Genomic DNA, 12422 nt, shown 5'->3' on the forward strand with positions numbered 1-12422 from the left:
TGCCAGGCAGCCCGCACGCAGGTGACCGGCGGACCCCCTCCCCAGGCCCGGGCGGCGGCGGGGCGGGGTGGGGTGGGACTGACCCGTGGCTCCGCCCCGCGGCGCCCCCCGCTGGGCCCCGTCCCCCCCCCCCGCCCCCCGCCCCCCGCCCGCGTCCCCGCCGCCCGCACTCACAGCGCTTGGGTGAAGGCGCTGAGCCCCTCGGGCACGGCCGTCAGCCCCTTCCCGGAGCAGTCCACCCGACGGTCGCCGTCGCAGCTGCAGGGCGCCGCGCAGAGAGGCGGCGCCGCGCCGCTGGGCCCGGCCGAGCCGAGCAGCCCCAGGGCGAGGAAGCAGAGCAGCCCCAGCGGGCCCGGCATTGCTGCGGCCGCCTCCCGCGCCGGCCTCTCCCGCGGCGCTGCTCGCTCCGCTGCCCTCCGATGTCCCCCGCCGCCCCCGGGCAGCCGGCCTGCGGGCTGGAGCGGGGGTCTCTTCCTCGGCGGTCCGCGCGGGCTCGGCCCCTTCAGGAGTCCGCCGCAGCGGCGCAGGGACGCGGCGCTCCGGAGTTTCGCCCTTCCCGCTGCTCCATGGACGCGCAGAGGCAGCCCCGCTCCTCCGGCGGCTCAGGCCAGCCGGGCCGGCCCGGCGCAGCGGCGGGGGCCGCGCTCTGCCATCGCACCGGTCTCCCTGTCCCTGGCCTCTCAATGCAGCGGCTCTTCAAGGTTGCAGAGCGCAGCCTTCAGCCATGCCGGCCACTCGCCCCAGCCCCCGCCGTGGCTCTCGCACAAACACCCAGACTCTGGCTCGCTGTCTCCCAGCCGCGGCTCAATCTCTTCCCGTCCTTTTCCCTTCTAGGGTTGCACGCTCTGGTTCCCAAGCCCCCGGCCGCTGGCTTATGCAAATCACTTAGGTACATGCAAAAGTATCCCTTCTCCCGGAGCGCCATTGGCCCGGGGAGGTCTCGAGCTCATTACTATGCAGAGAGGAGAGCCGCCATTGGCCAAGAGGAGGACCAGAGGGGCGTGTTTCTCGGGCGTGAGTGACAAGGTGGTGGTGGTTGTGGTGGTGGTGGTGGTGGTTCAAGGCAAAATCTTGACTTGGCTGGATTTGTCTGGCAGGTTGTGGATTGAAGGTAGAAGGATAGTAGGACAAGGGGTCTAGTTCTTCCCTCCCCCACCCGTCTTTTTGTTCCCTCCGCAGAAATTGGATCTCCTAAATTGGATGACCTGGTAAGTAGAACTTCCCTCCAGCGTTCAGTTAAGTTTTAAATGACTCTCCGCTGTTCCAAAGGGCGAGGACGTCTGGAGCTCTGCAAACGGAAAAAAGATTTTGAAGAGGAGGAAAAAAGTTTCCCTCGATCTGACACACATCTTTGGGTTTTAGCTATACACTAAGTTAAAAGTGTACCCTCTCCAGTGCCTCACTTCACCTGGGATCTTTACACCTATCTTGATACACATTTGGTAGCTAAGTCTTAGCAATTCATTCTCCCCAGTCCTCTCTCTGTATTTGGTGTTTTTGGTGACTGCAAATTAGACTCCTTTCTCACGCACTTTAAAATCCTGAAACACAGGAATTTTGTAAAAGGTCAGAGAAAGTGATGTTTCTGAACACTGGACAATTTCCAAAACATCTGAGTGGGAGGTGACTACGGCTGAGAAGCCAGCAGCAACGTTGGTGTTAGGTAATTATCAGCATTCCCTCCTCTTCTGGATTTTGAGTCCCTGTGGCCTAATAGACCCCATGGAATCATTACCTGTACCAACTACGGCTTTAAAGGTACTTAGTTTCTTGCTCTCTGCCATGGCGTTGAGTCGTTTTACTCTATAATGGAGACATTTTTAATGAATACATTAAAACAAGCAGGATTCGGCCGGGCGCGGTGGCTCACGCCTGTAATCCCAACACTTTGGGAGGCTGCGGCGGGCGGATCACCTGAGGTTGGGAGTTCTAGACCACCCTGACCAACATGAAGAAACCCCGTCTCTACTAAAAATACAAAATTAGCCGGGTGTGGTGGCAGATGCCTGTAATCCCAGCTACTCGGGAGGCGGAGGCAGGCGAATTGCTTGAGCCCGGGAGGCGGAGGTTGCGGTGAGCTGGAGATCGCGCCATTGCATTCCAGCCTGGGCAACAAGAGCAAAACTCTGTCTCAAAAAAAAAAAAAAAAAAAAAAAAAAGCAGGATTTAAAAATAATTATCATATAAAGTTGACTAGCCATCGTATGTAAATAAAACTTAGGACAATGGAAACAGGTTGATGCAGACCTATAAGTTTAAAATGAAAAAATTTTATCATCTTTGTATTTGGGAGTTTATCTAAAAGATAATGTCAGGTTGGGCACATAAGTCACATACAGTAAATCTGTCTAGAAGCTAGAGAGTTAATAAATAAACATATGCCTTCATTTCAAGTTTTAGGAATGACATATCTCCTCTCACTGCAGGGCTGAAAGACAACTTAAAGACCCCCAGAAAACTCTGGTTTTATAGGTAAGAAATCTGAGGCTCGAGAGAGAGTGTGTTCTGCCCAACATCATCACGGAACAGCTCCTGGGCTCCTGGCTCCTAATCTGGTGCTCTTAGAGCCTTCCCTAAATAGGCTTTCATCGTCTAAATCATTTCCATTATTTTCTAGCAACTTTCATGAACAAATGAAGTAAGGAAGAAATTGTAAAGTTAGTTTCTGTAATCGTTTCTTTAAGATCTCTTCTTTTTTTTTTTTTTTTTTTTTTGAAACGGACTCTCACTCACTGTGTCCAGTGGCGTGATCTTGGCTCACTGCAACCTCTACCTCCCAGGTTCAAGTGATTCTCCTGCCTCAGCCTCCCCAGTAGCTGGTATTACAGGTGCCCACCACCATGTTTAGCTACTTTTTTTTTTTTTTTTTTTTTTTTTAGTAGAGATGGGGTTTCTCATGTTGGCCAGGCTGGCCTCAAACTCCTCACCTCAAGTGATCCACCTGCCTTGGCCTCCCAAAGTGCTGGGATTACAGTCATGAGCCACGGAGTCCGGCTTATATGCAAATCTTGATTAAAAATGCAGAATGATTTAGTAGGCCTAAGTGGGGCCCAGAAACCAGCATTTTGTTGCACAGCAAGTGAAAGTGACACAGGTGATTCATGAACCACACTTGGAGAACTTTATTCTTTGTCTTCAAATAATAAAATCTTATGGCTGAAAACTTAGGTGAAAGGAGAGATTTATATTTTGAAAAAAGGGGAGATGTGGATTTTACTAAAAAATAAATTCCTATTGTCTATTAGATGACAAATGTAAGAAAGGAAGATTCAAATTTGCAGCTTAGCCAAGAAGATAAAAGATCAGGAACAAAAGACTTGGGTAGGGAACAGAAAAGATAAGATATATTGAAGTGTTTGTATTTCTTATTTGGTACATTTTGTATGCTATGCATTAGAGATAAATTGGTCAATTAGTCTCCATCTCAGATAAGATGTCCCAAGAAAGTATAAAGACAAAAAACAAAAAACCAGTGATTAAGGTAATATCTCAGATAACTAGAGAAAAATGATCAGCTCTTAAATAAATCATAAGGACTGGAAAGATACTGAGATAAACCAAATAAAAATTGACGGCAAGCAAAAAATAATAGGGTCTCTGTCTACAGATCGGTTCCTCTTAAAGTTTTCATTGGTTGTGTATAAGTAAATTTGCGGCATCCACAGGCTAGATAAAAAATAGAATTGGTCTGCAACCCCTCTGCATACGTGGCATGGAGCTTATGGGCCATGAAGAAAGTACCCTATCGTAGTGATACTTGCCTTGGTGTCTTTGTGCAGAGCACACAGGACTTGTTGACTGATGGATAAGCTGGACTTCGGTTCTATCACCCCTTTACCCAAGAACTCTTGTAAACATAGAACCTGAACAAGTATATGCAGAGGCCCTACCTGTTGGGTGAACGGTTCAAGGTGCCCTGTTACAACAACAGCTCAGATACAGTGGGGGCTCTGAGTGCTGTAATGATTGACGGGATAAAAGTCCTCAAACATGTAGAATTTCACTTTTTATGAACTATTTCGACCTAGAAAAAGAGTTAACAGCAATCAGCTTAAGAAATATTACAAATGTAGTTGAAGCTCCCTTTGTACCACTCCCCAATCATATTCCTTTTCTTCCTCTCCCTGAGAAGTAAGCAGTTTCCTGAACTTTGTAGTTAATTCCCATGCATATTTTCATGCTTTTCGTATGCATGTATCCCTAAACAATAAACAGCATTGTTTTTCATATATAAATCAACATCATTGCGTACTGTTCTGCAACCTGCTTTTTCACTCGACCTGTGAGTGTAATCGACATTCACGAACTATGAGGCTTGTAACTTCATTTTCATTACTATATAATATTCCACTTAATGAAATGCCCAGTGTGTTAGGGTTCTCCAGAGAACAGAACCAATAGGATATATATAGAAATACAGGAAGAGATTTATTGTTAGGCATTGACTTATACAATTATGGAGACTAAGTGACAATCTTCCATCTACATGTCGAAGGCCCAGGAAAGCTAGTGGATTTGTTTTAGTCCAAACTTGAAGGCCTGAGACCCAGAGGAGTCGATGTTTTGGTCAAAGTCTGAAGGCCTGAGAACCAGGAGCAGTGAAGTCTGAGGGGAAGAGAAGACAGATGTCCCAGCTCAAGCAGAAAGCAAATTTATCTTTTCACTCTTCCACCGTTTTTTGTTTGTTTTTTTAAATGGTGTTTTGTTTTGTTTTGTTTTTGAGATGGAGTCTCTCTCTGCGGCCCAGGATGGAGTGTAGTTGTGTGATCTCAGCTCACTGCAGCCTCCACCTCCTGGGTTCAAGCGATTCTCCTGCCTCAGCCTCTCAAGTAGCTGGGACTACAGGCATGCACCACCACACCCAGCTAATTTTTGTATTTTTAGTAGACAAGGGGTTTCACCGTGTTGGCCAGGCTGGTCTTGAACTCCTGACCTCAAGTGATCCACCCACCTCAGCTTCCCAAAATGCTGGGATTACAGATGTGACCCACTGCACCCGGCCTTCCATTGTCTTTTTGTTCTATTCAGGCCCTCAATGGGATGCACAAGGGCATCTTCTTACTCAGTCTACTGAATCTCTTCCAGAAATACCCTCACAGACACATCCAAGATGTAATGTTTTACCAGCTATCTGGCCATCCTTTGCCCAGTCAAGTTGACACATAAAATTCATCATTATACTCAGTATTTATTTATCCATCCTCTTGGTTAAGATTATTTTTATTTTTTCTAATGACAATTCAACTATGAATATTTTTGTATATATTTGCTTGTTCATACATGTAAGAGTTTCTCTAAAATGTGTATATTTTCTTTAAATATTCATGTGTATATGTGTGTATTGTGTGTGTCTGGAAGTGGAATTGCTGCTGGGCACAGTGGCTCATGCATGTAATCCCAATATTTTGAAAGGCCAAGGTGGGAGGATCATTTGAGCCCAGGAGTTTGAGACCAGCCTGGGCAACATAGCAAGACCCCATCTCTACAAAAAATTTTAAAAATTGGCCAAGCTTGGTGGTCCACACTTGTAGTCCCACCTACTTAGGAGGCTGAGGTGGGAGGACAGCTTGAGCTCAGGAGGTCAAAGTTGCACCACTGCACTCTAGCTTGGGAGTGCATGATTGGACCATTGCCCTCCAGCCTGGGACAAGAGCAAGACCCTGTCTTAAAAAAAAAAAAAAAAAGCAGAATTATTAGGTTGCAGATTATGTGCATTTACCATTATTAGATGTTGTTGCTAAATTGCTCTCAAAAGTGCCTGCAGTTAGCTGTGCTTCCCTCAGAAGGGAATAACAACCCCTGTTACTCAACATCTTACCAATACCTGATATTGTAAGGCTTAAATGTTTACGAATCTAATGCATAGGAAATGAAATCTGTGTGGTATAAATTTGAGTTTCCCTGATTCCAACGGCATATTTTCATGTATTTATTGGACATTCTTGTGTGCTGTTCTATGCATTGCCCATTCATTTCCTTGGCCTGTTTGTTTTCCATTGGGTTGTTTATATTTGCTTTTATTGTTTTATAGTGGGGATCAGCAAAGGTTTTCTGTTAAGGGCCCAGTAGTAAATATTTTGGACTTTGTGGGCCATCTGGTCTCTGTCACAACTATTCAACTCTGCCATGCAGCACAAAAGCAACCATAATACAAAATAGATGTCATTGTATTCCAATAAGATTTTTTTGACAAAAACAGGTGTTGGACTAGTTCTGGCCCATAGGCCATAGTTTGCTAACCCTGTTTTATAGGATGTTAATCCTTTATTAAAATATACTCATTATTTCTGTTTGTTTTTGTTTGCTTGCTTGTTTTTAAAGGACAGGCTCTTCCTGTGTCACCCAGTTGCATGCAATGATCTTAGCTCATTGTAGCCTCAAACGCCTGGGCTCAAGGGATCCATCCTCCTCAGCCTCCAGAGTAGCTATGACTGTAGGTTCACACCACCATGCCAGCTAATTATTATTATTTTTTTGTTGAGACCTAGTATTGCTGTGTTGCCCAGACTGGTCTCAAATTCCTGGCTTCAAGGGAGCCTCCCACCTCAGCCTCCCAAAGTGCTAGGGTTATAGGCGTGAGCCATTGTGCCCAGCCTACTGATTGTTTTGGAAACAATTTACGTGATTATGTAAAATTCAGAGAGACATACCTCAAAGGGTAACCATCTTTTCTTGCAAGTTAAGATCACGCACTTTCTTTTCTTTCTTTTTTTTTTGAGACGGAGTTTCACTCTTGTTGCCCCGGCTGGAGTGCAATGGCGCGATCTCGGCTCACCACAAACTCCGCCTCCTTGGTTCAAGCGATTCTCCTGCCTCAGCCTCCCAAGTAGCTGGGATTACAGGCATGCGCCACCACCCCAGCTAATTTTGTATTTTTAGTAGAGGTGGGGTTTCTCCGTGTTCGTCAGGCTGGTCTTGAACTCCCAACCTCAAGTGATCCGCCCACCTCGGCCTCCCAAAGTGCTGGGATTACAGGCATGAGCCACCGCGCCTGGCCAAGATCAAGCACTTTCAAAATTCCAGTCTCCATGATGACCTCATGCTGAAGATTATGTTGCAGAATGAGCCAAGCAGAGTGCAAGCTTAAAAATGCCCTGCTTTCTGGAATGAAGGACACAGAGGGAGTCCTGGGCACTTAGAGTTTACCTCATCCTTTGTGTAAAAGGCACCCTAAATATTTTTGACCCAAATAATAACATAACCTGTGAGAAATAGTTATCGAGCTTAAATAAAAGCATAGGTGCCGAAAAGCTACCTGAAGTGAGAAGCTGGCTATACATTAAAAATATACATGTATCAGCCGGGCGCCGTGGCTCATGCCTGTAATCCCAGCACTTTGGGAGGCTGAGATGGGCGGATCACGAGGTCAGGAGTCCAAAACCAGACCAGCCTGACCAACATGGTGAAACCCTGTCTCTATTAAAAATACAAAAATTAGCCCGGTGGGGCAACGCGCACCTGTAGTCCAAGCTACTCAGAAGGCTGAGGCAAAAGAATCGCTTGAACCCAGGAGACGGAGGTTGCAGTGAGCGGAGATCGCGCCACTGCACTCCAGCCTGGGTGACAGAGTGAAACTGCATCTCAAAAAAAAAAAAAAAAAAAAAAAAATATATATATATATATATGTGTGTGTGTGTGTGTGCACGCGCGCGCGTGTGCGTGTGTATATATATATATATATATATACACACACATACATACATACATACATGTACTTATGCTGGGTGCAGTAGCTCATGTCTGTAATCCCATCACTTGAGGTCAGGAATTCGAGTCCAGCCTGGCTAACGTGGTGAAACCCCATCTCTACTAAAAATACAAAATTGGTGGGTACCTGTAATCCCAGCTACTGGGGAGGCTGAGGCAGGAGAATTGCTTGAACCTGGGAGGCGGAGGCTGCAGTGAGCCAAGATCATGCCACTGCTCTCCAGCCTGGGCAATAGAGTAAGACTCTGTCTAAAAAAAAAAAAGAAACTGTGTGTGTGTGTGTGTATTTATATGCATATAAATTTATATACATATACATATAAATACACACACAAAGATTTGTATACATAAATGCGTAAATATACATACATAAATATTTCAAGACATGATAGGGTTAGGGAATAAAGAAAAGAATATCAAGTCTAATCCCTACTGATCAGATATCTTATATGCACCTACTCTAGTGAATGAATCTTCAAGGTAGTGCATAGTTTCTAGGCTTTGATGCCTCCATATTTGCATGGGAAGCTTTGGGATGGAAGAGCTTTCACATTAAGCCCCAGAGGCTTGCAGTCATTCTATCATGGTCTCAAATAAGATACTTTTACACGCCTTATCAACATCTCTAGTGTGGTCCTATTGGACACAGGAAACAGCATCTAATTTTTTCGGGCTAATTGAAAACAATGATTTATTTTGAACAAAAAATAACAATGTAAAATTGTCGACAAATTTTAAACATCCTTTTAAGCTACACAAGTGACCAAATTTGGGCTCTGGGCCCTCTTTACTGTACCTAGAGCTCGAGCAAGGGTGAAGGATGGCTGGGAGCAGCACATGCCACTTGTGTAGAACTGATGGGGCCTCTGGGATGCGAGGGCTCGTAGTGAGGCTTCTGGCACGACTGGTTGAAGGCCATTCTTGAGGACAGCCCTTTCTCAAAACATCACCAAAAAGCATCTGACTCTTTTGAGCTGGTTGGATACTACGGGGTTAGATAGCCTTTCAATACTTCTGAAGACCCATATTGACCCAAAATTTGAAAACATTTGGATAAATATCAGAAATATGGAAATGCCTAATCTTTTCATTTTCTTTTTTCTTGTTTGTTTTTTCTGAGAGAGTTTCGCTCTTGTTGCCCAGGCTTCAGTGCCATGGCACAATCTTGGCTTACCACAACCTCCGCCTCCTGGGTTCAAGTGATTTTCCTGCCTCAGCCTCCCTAGTAGCTGGGATTACAGGCATGTGCCACCGTACCTGGCTAATTTTGTATTTTTAGTAGAGACAGGGTTTCTTCCTGTTGGTTAGTCTGGTCTCGAACTCCTGACCTCAGGTGATCTGCCCGCCTCGGCCTGCCAAAGTGCTGGGATTACAGGCGTGAGCCACCGTGCCCGGCAATGCCTAATCTTTTCTAAATCTGATTTTCTTTTCCTGATCTTTCCCTTTCAATTCTAACACAAGAGGAAAATGAGACTCAAGGGAGCAACTTCTGAATTACAGAACCACATGTGGGTTTGTTCCAAAGTCTGAGTGCATAAACTACTGGTGAGAAATAGAAGTAGGCAAAAATTAAATGATTCTTAAAGAAACTAGATGTTATAAGAAAAGAGATAGAAAAGTAAAGGTAGAAAAATCAAAATAGAAAAGCAGGAAGATTACCACCTGGTCAAGCTGATAATTGGTTAAGACCAAAATACCAACACGAAGTTCAGCCATGGAATTGGGTAGTTTTCACTTCCTCAGAATCCCAAATAAAAGTGAACATTTTAGAAAGATCTTAGCATGACACAATTATTTCAAGAAACTACATGCAAAATCTGCGCATGCCCTGATGATGTGTAATCAGAAAACCAGCACTTAGGGTGGAGTAGGGGGCTGTGGTGGTGGTGGTGGTGCTGAAATGTTCTGAAAAGCTCTTCTTTGTCTACATCAAATATTTTGAAAGAAATCTGGAATGGAAAGAGGAAATTAAATGTAGACCCAAGGAGAAATATTGGGTAGGATGTGGAGGGAAGACTCCATATTCTGTAAATTGTCTTTTTCCTAACTAGACACCAAATACTGTCTCAAAAAAAAAAAAAAAGACACTCTTAAATACCTGTTTGCTAATTCCCAAGCTGTTAAGTTATTTTTGTCTAGTGACAGCTACCATGGCTATCTTCAAATAAGAAAAGCAGCAGCCAGAATGAAAAGGTTAACAATCCAGAAGTTTTTGAAAATGTCTTTTAATTTTCAAAATAAAACACCCTGAAGCAGTGCTTTTAAAAACACAGGCAAACTGCCAGTCATTTGTAATTTCCAAGATTACTTTGGAAAGGGGCAAAGCAAAGAAAGCTTCAAGGCTGGGTTAGTGGTGCTGGGTGTCAGGATGATGCTGAAGATGGTATTTTCTAGGACTGGTTGGCAAAATCTGGTAATATCTGCTAATACCTCTCTCTCTCTCTCTCTCTCTCTCTCTCGTTCTCCCTCTGCCTCAGGCTAATGTTAAAACATACTTCGTGATCTGTAGAACGTAAGAGAAAATTTAGAAAATGTTTGATATGAAAGAGAAAATGAAGGATGTTGCGATAATAGGGAAAAACATTATAGTAATTCTACCAATTTGCCCCTTTTATTCTAAAATAACACAAACTTGTCAAGCTTTTCAACATTTTTTGAATTTTTTTTTTTTTTTTTTTTTGAGATAGAGTTTCACTCTGTTGCCCAGGCTGGAGTGCAGTGACATGATCTTGGCTCACTGCAACCTCCACCTCCTGGGTTCAAGCAATTCTCCTGTCTCAGCCTCCCAAGTAGCTGGGATTACAGGCCTGCACTACCATGCCTGGCTAATTTTGTATTTTTGGTAGAGACGGGGTTTCACCATGTTGGCCAGACTGGTCTCGAACTCCTGACCTCAGGTGATCCACCCTGCCTCGGCCTCCCAAAGTGCTGGAATTACAGGCATGAGCCACTGCACCCAGCTGGATTTTGTTTTTCAAGGACTATTTACCACATAACTAGTTTTCAAAATGTACTCCGCTAGGTACTGAAGAGTTTTGACTGATGCAGGGCTGTCTGCATGTAAATCACCCTGGGAAGGTTTGTAATACAGAAGTTCCAAGATTCCATCTCCATTGATTCTATTATAGAAGGTCTCTGTGGGTCCCTGAATTCCCAGTGTTTAAAAAGTTCCTGATTCTGATGTAGGCCTCCACCACTAACCAAGACGTATGACTTTTTGCTACAAGATAAGGCAAATGTGGGTCCTCTGAGAAGCAGACATCAATATGGGATTACTCATGCAAGAGATTTATTAGGGGAAGTGATTGTGAAGGGAAAATGGGGAGGGAGCTAAGGGTGTCTGAGAAACCATCAGATTGAGATGTGGGTCTGGCCCCAGGTGAGGAGGTGAAGGAAGGAAAAGAGTCTTAGATTTCAGTGCAGTTCTATAAAATTTCACCAAAGCCACAAAAATTATCTGCCAGAGTCTCACGTCTCCCAGGAACAGGACTGCCTTAGTATCTCAGCCATGCTCAGTCATTGGCTGGGACCAGCCCATAGGAAGTGTGGCCTTGGCACAAACAGGGTGAAGGATTTTACCTTAGGACTGTTAGTCAATTAGTGTCCCCACAGTGAGAGGTCTGACAGGTGCCTTTCACTGCAGCCCCAGGATATAAGGTACGACATGGAGCTCTCCTACAAGCAGTTTACAATTCAACTTTCAGAATGTAGAAACACAGGGTTAGAAAAGACATTAACGCTAGTTTAATTACCTTCCTAAGTCTTAAGAAGGCTGAACAGCATCCCTGCTATTCTTGGATACCTTAGAGTTGGCATATTCATACCTCCATGGGGAGTAGTCCATCTTTGGGCACTTCTGGCTGTTAGAAAGTTATATTACGTTGTGACAAACTGTTTCTTCTTGATGCTTTAAAAATTAGAAATAAGGCTGGGTGTGGTGGCTTACGCCTGTAATCCCAGCACTTTGAGAAGCTGAGGCGGGAGGATTGCTTGAGCTCAGGAGTTCAAGACCAGCTTGGGCAACAGCGAGACCTCATCTCTACTTAAAAAAACAAACAAACAAAAAAACACATAGCTCTCTGGGCTCAGACTTAGTTTGTGGTGACATGGCCAAATGCACCAAGAAAGTCAGAATCATCAGTAAATATGGGACCCGCTATGGGGCCTCCCTCCGGAAAATGGTGAAGAAGAATTGAAATCACCCAGCACACCAAGTACATTTGCTCTTTCTGTGGCAAAACCAAGATGAAGAGATGAGCTACGGGGATCTGGCACTGTGGTTTCTGCATGAAGACAGTGGCTGGCAGTGCCTGGACCTACAATACCACTTCTGCTGTCACGGTAAAGTCGCCATCAGAAGACTGAAGGAATTCAAAGACGAGTAGACGCTCTTCTACTCTTTGAGACATCATTGGCCTATAATACATGGATTAATGTATGTAACAAAATTGCCTTGGCTTGTTAACTTTATTGGACCTTCTGATGTTTGCATTGTGTTAATACTATCGTTTTGGAGAAGCATGCTGAGATGGATTATTTTAATTCAGTTTCTTTTTTTAGTAGTCAAATGATAAAATATGGCATAAGGATACAAGTCTTCCAAGTTAGATATATCTATTAGCTTTTTATAAGTCTGTTCCTACCAGTTTGATTTTGAGATACATTGGAGCAAACTGCAAACTTTAGTGTTTGTTTGTTTGTTAGTTTGTTTTTTG

The 12422-nt window shown here is 44.4% G+C and overlaps 1 protein-coding gene and 1 pseudogene across 1 annotated transcript in view; one reads left to right on the forward strand and one right to left on the reverse strand.

Annotated features, from left to right (window-relative positions):
* Nucleotides 1–359, reverse strand: part of LGR4 (leucine rich repeat containing G protein-coupled receptor 4) — a 106453-nt gene extending 106094 nt beyond the window's left edge. Inside the window, exon 1 of the mRNA XM_034932313.3 lies at nucleotides 175–359. Within this exon, the coding sequence (XP_034788204.1) occupies nucleotides 175–359 (185 nt within the window). The remainder of the gene's footprint in view (nucleotides 1–174) is intronic.
* An 8110-nt stretch (nucleotides 360–8469) lies between these two features.
* On the forward strand, nucleotides 8470–12217 carry LOC112441199 (large ribosomal subunit protein eL43-like; annotated as a pseudogene).
* Nucleotides 12218–12422: the final 205 nt, after the last annotated feature.

Source organism: Pan paniscus, chromosome 9 (genome assembly GCF_029289425.2).
Source record: "Pan paniscus chromosome 9, NHGRI_mPanPan1-v2.0_pri, whole genome shotgun sequence".
NCBI lineage: Eukaryota > Metazoa > Chordata > Mammalia > Primates > Hominidae > Pan > Pan paniscus.